The sequence below is a fragment of the Lagenorhynchus albirostris genome, chromosome 20 (genome assembly GCF_949774975.1).
Source record: "Lagenorhynchus albirostris chromosome 20, mLagAlb1.1, whole genome shotgun sequence".
NCBI classification, from domain to species: Eukaryota; Metazoa; Chordata; class Mammalia; order Artiodactyla; family Delphinidae; genus Lagenorhynchus; species Lagenorhynchus albirostris.
Window position 1 is genome coordinate 50,385,025 of NC_083114.1, and position 6,000 is coordinate 50,391,024.

The window sequence follows — 6,000 nt, forward strand, 5'->3', positions numbered from 1 at the left end:
TCGGGCTGGGCTGGGACAGACAGGAACCCTCACCCACAACACTCAGGGCCTGGGGGTGCCTCCCTTTGGTGGACGCAGGGTCTGGGCAAAGGAGAGCAGGTCCATGTGAGCTTGGAGACCCCAAGCCAGCAAGCCCCAAACTTCTGTAATCACTTCCTGCCTGCAAGAGAGGGGAGCCTCGGGACCCCCTGGTTCTCGGGTAGCGGACAGCTCCTCTGATGCCCAGCCCTGGAGGCCTAACCCCCCTCCCCAAGCTCTGGAGGCCCGAGTGAGAAAGGTAATTAGGAGCGTTTGCTTCTGCTCGGGCATGCCTCTGACGCTTCTCAGCGCTCCCAGGCCTGAAACCCTTCAACCCCGAGAAAGAAAGGCAGAGTGTGTGCACCTTGGGAGCAGAGGCCTCTGCCCACCTGGAAGCACACCCAGAGGCCCAAGGGGGGTTCTCTTTTGTTTTGAGGGTAGGTCTTGTGGGGGGGGCTGGCCTGTCACCTTTCCCTGTGGGCACTCGGCCTGTTGGCTGCAGGGCTGCAGGCTGGGGAAGCGTGCGGGCTCCAGTACCGGCCAGGCGGTGGGCGCTTCGTGGAGGACAGCCATCGCGTGCCGGCTCTGGCCTGGGAACTGCCCAGCCCTCCCTCTCAAGGGCAGGCGGCACCCTTGGACCCACACCTTCCTCGCAGCCTCACACTGTATCTCAGCCTGTGGGTCTTGTCGGGGGCGCAGCAGGCCAGCGCTCAGGGTCAGCACTCGCTGGACGTGTTCAGAGGGTGACCGGCTGTGTTCCCTCCAAACAGGCAGGAAGAAGAAGGGGGCGTGCAGGGGAGGGAGGGGCCTTGGGGCGCCGTCTGGGAGGAGGCAGGAGACCTGCTGGCCCCCCAAATGCCCCGTTGCCCACACCCCACCCCCTGTGCTCACCTCCCCAGTTATGGCAGAGTCTACGCAGCTGCTGACCCCTACCATCACACCATTGGCCCCGCGGCGACCTACAGCATTGGAACCATGGTAAGGAGGCTGGGGCCTGGCTGCCCTGAGCCGTGACGAGACGGCTCGCGCTGCAGCCAGGTGTGTGGCGGGGGGTGGGCGAGTGGGCAAGCCCTTAGGGGAATGACCCAGCCCTCGGCCTGGTGCCTGGAAGACAGAGGCCTGGATTTGAGTTGGAGGAGGACTTGCCCTTTTGTGCCCTTGTGGAATTAGAGGGAGGCAGGTCTGCCCAGACAGTCGGCTGCCCAGTAGTGACGTCTGGTCGTCTGGGAAGCATCCTGGTGCGGCCCGGTTTTCTGAGCCCTGTAACGAAAGTCCCGTCCGGGCCTTCCATTCCCCTCACCAGGAAAACCAAACAAAACCCTCCGGCAGAGGCTCCAGAGGCAGGCAGGGCCTCCACTTCCCCTCATGTGGGTGTGTCCGTGCCATGGTCCCTCTGTGTTCTGTCACCCCCTTGCTGTACCTTTTCTCACATCGAGGTGGGGAACAAGGGCTACCTGCTGTTTCTCACCCAAGGCCCTGCTCCATGGCCCGTCCGTGGCTCCGGCTGAGTCTGCAGGCCCTCTCCTGGGGAGACGGGGCCTCTGACCACGGGCCGGGGGCGGGACGGAAGAGGCGCACTCCTGGGCTTGCTGAGGCCGGAGGTGTGTGGGCCAGTGTGTGTGTGTGTGAGCGTGTGTGTATGTGTGTGTGTATGGCCAGCTGTTGACACATACAGCCCAGCTCACTCTGTACCCCCAAATCTGCTTGCAGTGGACACCTACCTCCCAGGCCCATCCCACCCCCAACCCCAGGGGGTGTTACTGTCGGTTTTTAGCTAGCTTGGCATCCAGCATCAAAGATGAAAACATTTTTGCGGGGGTCAAGAGGGAGGAGGTTCAGAGACAATACGGATTTTTTTTTCATCTCCCTTGTTTTTGATTACTCCCTCCCAGTTTTTGTTTTGTCTTTTTTGATGTTTAACGAGCCTCAGATATCCCAGGCAGCCTGCGGTGACTGCTGGCAGCCATGGGGCCCAGGCCTCAGGGTGGGGGCCCACACCCACTCCTGGATGGAGGCCCCAGAACCGTGGCTTGCAGGCCCCGTGGCTCCAGGATCGTAATTCACAAGGGTTCCCTCTTGTGTTTCCTTTTATTGATTTTTTTAAGATTTTCTGTTTTTTCCCCAACTTCCCTTCTCTGCCACTTGCCACTTTCTTCCTTTTTCTGGGGAAACTGGTGGGTAGGGCAGGAGGTTCCTGTGCGGGCCTCCCTGACCCAGGGGAGCCCAGGGGCACCGGAGAGCAACAGTGCCAAAGGCCCGTCCTCCCAGCAGGATGGAGGAGGCGCAGGGACCCCAGGAGGCCCCACGGAGCTGGGTGAGCAGATGCAGCCCCTCCTGGTAGAGCCGAGGCCCTGGGAACCCTGACAAGAGGTCCCTCCGCCCTCCCGTGCCTGGAGGGGCTGAGTCCTGACCCCGGCAGCCCCGCTGGGCGCTGAGGAGGTGGGGCTTCTGCTCAGCCCTGCCCCCCAGATTACAGATGACAGAGAAAGCTGGCAGGGAAGGGCCAGGCCTGAGCCAAGACAGTGGCCGAAAAACATCTCAAGCCTCGTTATCCAGAAGCACTGTGGCTGGTGACCCCAGCACCTCCCTGACCCCAAGACCACCACATCGGAAACAGGCCCAGGGCCCCTCCTGCTGCCATGACAACCAGCGCCCATTCTCCCCGAGGCAGACCGTGAGGCGGGCAGAAAACGGGATTTAGCTATTTCTCTTTTTGCTTTTCCTTATTTTTTTTTTCTTTTTGCTTTTTCCCCCTCTCCCAAAAGGCGGTACTGATTGGCTGTTTTTCATCTTTGATGTTGCAGGCTAGCCTCTGCCGAGGAGGGTACAGCCGCTTCACCCCCTACTAGCAAGAGGCCCAGCCCCTAACAGCATTCACACTGACTGCCTAGTACACACCAAACCCAGCAGTCCAAAACCAGGCACAGCCACCAGGAGGACAGTGCGCCCCTCCCGGTCAGCGACGCGCGCCGCTGACCTCTGCGACTCTAAGTCCATAGGTTTTACCTCCGGCCAACTGGTCTCCCCGCCACGATGGCGTGTGTGTCTTTGACCCTGGTCACCCCCGTATGTCTGAAACCTTGGTTCCTATTTTGACTCTGTTGACGTTGTGCCCCCCCCCCCAGCCATTTCAGGTACAGTATGCACACAGTGGGAGGGGCTAGGCTGGCAGAAGACCCCTCCCCGAGAACTAGCAATAGAGCCTGAGAGGGCCATGCCCACTCCCCATGCCCCCGGGCCACAGAGCCATGGAAGACGCCAGCCCGGCCTCCCCAGGAAGCCACCCCAACCAGTCTGGGCCAGAGCCCCGGCCCCTCCCCTGGGGTTCAGGAAGCAAGGGGCTCCCGTCTGTCTGCCTCAGTCGGTGGGTTCCTAGCCTCGACAGTACTCCTCCCTCCCCATCGTCACCCAGCTAATCACAGGAGTAAGTGTCTCTGCCCTCTGTCCCCATCCAGCTAAACTAACATTTCTGATTAAACTTTATTGATGTTTCCTGCTGAAGTTGTCACAAGTCGTGCGGGAGCCCCACCAGCCTCAGGGGTTCCTTAGTCTCTGTTATAAGAAGGGAGAGCGTAGGGAGAAATTTCCCTGCCCCAGAGCCCAAAAGCGGTCCAGCCCTGCAGCGCCCGAGGGCCCTCCGCTCAGCCCGTCTGCCTCACCGCCCACAGTCTGTCCTCTCCAGCCACAGTCTTGAGATGGGGTCCCTGCCAGCCTGGCACCTGGGTCTGTGCAGAGTGCAGCACCATCTCCCCTTCCCCAACCTGAAACGTTCTTATCCAGGTACATTTCCGGGGGGGGAGTCTGAGTGAGAGAGCAGGGGAGGGTGGTGCCCGTCCTCCGGACTCCCTGGCGGAACAGTGCCCAGCGTCCACCTGCCGTCCCGAGAGGCCTGGGGCTTAGCTCTGCTGCAGGGCTCTGGGGCCTGCAGGTGAAGCTGAGACAGCCGCGGGAGCTTTTGGAAGTTTCATATGCGGCCCTGGTACCTCTGCGACAGGAAAAAGTGGCAGGGACCAAGGAGGCCCAGGTCTCCTATGTGCCAGGGCTGGGCTTCCAGGGGTGTGGGCGCAGCTAGAGGGTGCGGGTCCCCGCCAGCCGGGGCGCGAGCCTCCGCCGACTCCACCAGCACATCTGTCCTGGCTGGTGGAGTGGGCAGGTCACACGCAGGGTGCCCAGCCAACTCACCACCACTGCCCAGAGCACCTTCTCAGCCGCCTCATTCCAGACCCCCACGTGGCCCATGCAGCGTCATCCACCCACCACGCCCTGACCTCTGCCCTCATCTGCGCCGAGCAGCCAGACCCTGCCCACCCAGGTCTTAGCAGAGTCCACCAGCTGCGTCTGCCAGCTGCGCTCATCCCGGCTGCCCTGTTCTGCCCCCACCACCGGCCGTGCCCTCTCTGCCCTGGAGGCCGGAGGTCTGCATTAAATTCCCTTACGCAAGATGAGGGGGCTCCTGAAGCTGGGAGCGGGGCCGGTTTGGGGGCGCCTCCTCTCTTCCCTCCTGGCACCCGGGGTCCCGGGTCCCGCTGCCCCGGCAGCACGCCTGGCCGGTGCTCCTGTGAACTGCAAGTCGCGCCTTTCTGTTTCTGTTGTAGTGAAAGCTTCCACCGTTTCCTTCTTGGACCATGAAGGGCAAAAACAAAAAAAACACAAAAAAATCACAAAACAAAAAACAAAACAAAAAAAGATGTTCAGATCCAAGCAGCAAAACAGCCAACCAAACCGAGAAGCACCCACCGCGTCCGAGTCCGCGAGCCCGCGAGCCATCGCACCGCAGCGAGGGAGCAGGTCCGCGGCCCCCGGCGCCGGCAGCGCGCTGGCAGGAGGGAGGCGGGAGGGGAGGGACTCCGTTTTCTACCACGTCTTCCTTCCGGGCCCCACTCAAGGCAGCGTGGGCCAGTGGCGAGCGGCTGCAGGCCCAAGCAGGAAGAGTGGCCAGCAGGACTCGACCTTGGCTGCCGACTGTGCCGGCGGAGGGACGACTGGGCGGGCGCGGGGACGGGGGCTGCTTTTCATCTCGGGGCTTCGGCTGTGCCCAGTCACCCTGTGTCTTGCGCTCTGGGCCCCGGCTACCCCTCCTGCCGCGCCGCCAACACCTGTGTCCTGCGAACCTGGGGAGGAGTTTGCAGCCACTGGAGGCTGTCCAACCAGCAGCCCTGGGGTCCGACCTCAACACCAAGGGCTGATATGTTTCCAGAACTACAGGGCACCCAGGCCCCCTCCCTCCACATGAGGGGGCTCTGGCTGCCCGGCCAGGGGTGAGGGCCTTGAGGCCGAGGTCTTGTTCTGACTGGTCGTTTCTGGTTCCCTTTCTGGAGGAGGCCCTGGGCCTGGTCCAGGAGAGAGAAGGTCAGCCTCACGCTGCAGCTGGGAAGAGCCCTCTGGCCCCCGCCCTGCAGGGCCCAGTCCTGCAGAGAGGAACAGAGGGACGGGCCGGCACCTGGCTGCACGGCGAGGGTTCGGGTCACGGTGCTATGGGTCTGGACGGCACGTCCAAGCAGGGAGAGCCAGGGGTGGGGGAAGGCCTGGGCGGTCCGCAGCCCCCTCCCCTGCTCCCGGCTCAGGTCCTAGACTCGCGGGGGCAACAGACAGCAGGCAGCAGGGAGGAGCCGCTGGCCAGGCAGGGAGAGCTGGAGTCGGGGGAGCAGCAAAAAACAACAAAAGATGTAGGCTCCCAACATGGCTCCACTGTCTCACAAAACTTTAAAAGGAAAAAAAATACACCTCACTTTATATTCAGCATCAGCTCCTGAAGCTACTGAGATGAGGCTCCTTTTCTATTCCCGTTGTACATAGCCCCGCCCTGCCTCCGGCTTCGTCCTCTGTACAGGCCCCTCCACCCTCTGCTGTTCTCGACCCTTTTCTTGCAGCAGCTCCACCCCCGGCCCTGCGCCCTCCCACCCCTCTCAACCCCGGGACTGCAGCCAGGCCCCAGGCTTCCTTTCTTACCATTCTGTATGCTTCCAAGGTGTGACCATTCAA

The 6,000-nt window shown here is 62.1% G+C and overlaps 1 protein-coding gene across 1 annotated transcript in view; it reads left to right on the forward strand.

Moving 5' to 3' along the window:
* The window catches only part of RBFOX3 (RNA binding fox-1 homolog 3), a 210,528-nt gene extending 204,528 nt beyond the window's left edge, over window positions 1-6,000 (forward strand). The window contains exons 11-12 of the mRNA XM_060132785.1: window positions 918-996; window positions 4,614-6,000. Of these exons, the coding sequence (XP_059988768.1) occupies window positions 918-996; window positions 4,614-4,616 (82 nt within the window). The 3' untranslated portion in view covers window positions 4,617-6,000. The remainder of the gene's footprint in view (window positions 1-917; window positions 997-4,613) is intronic.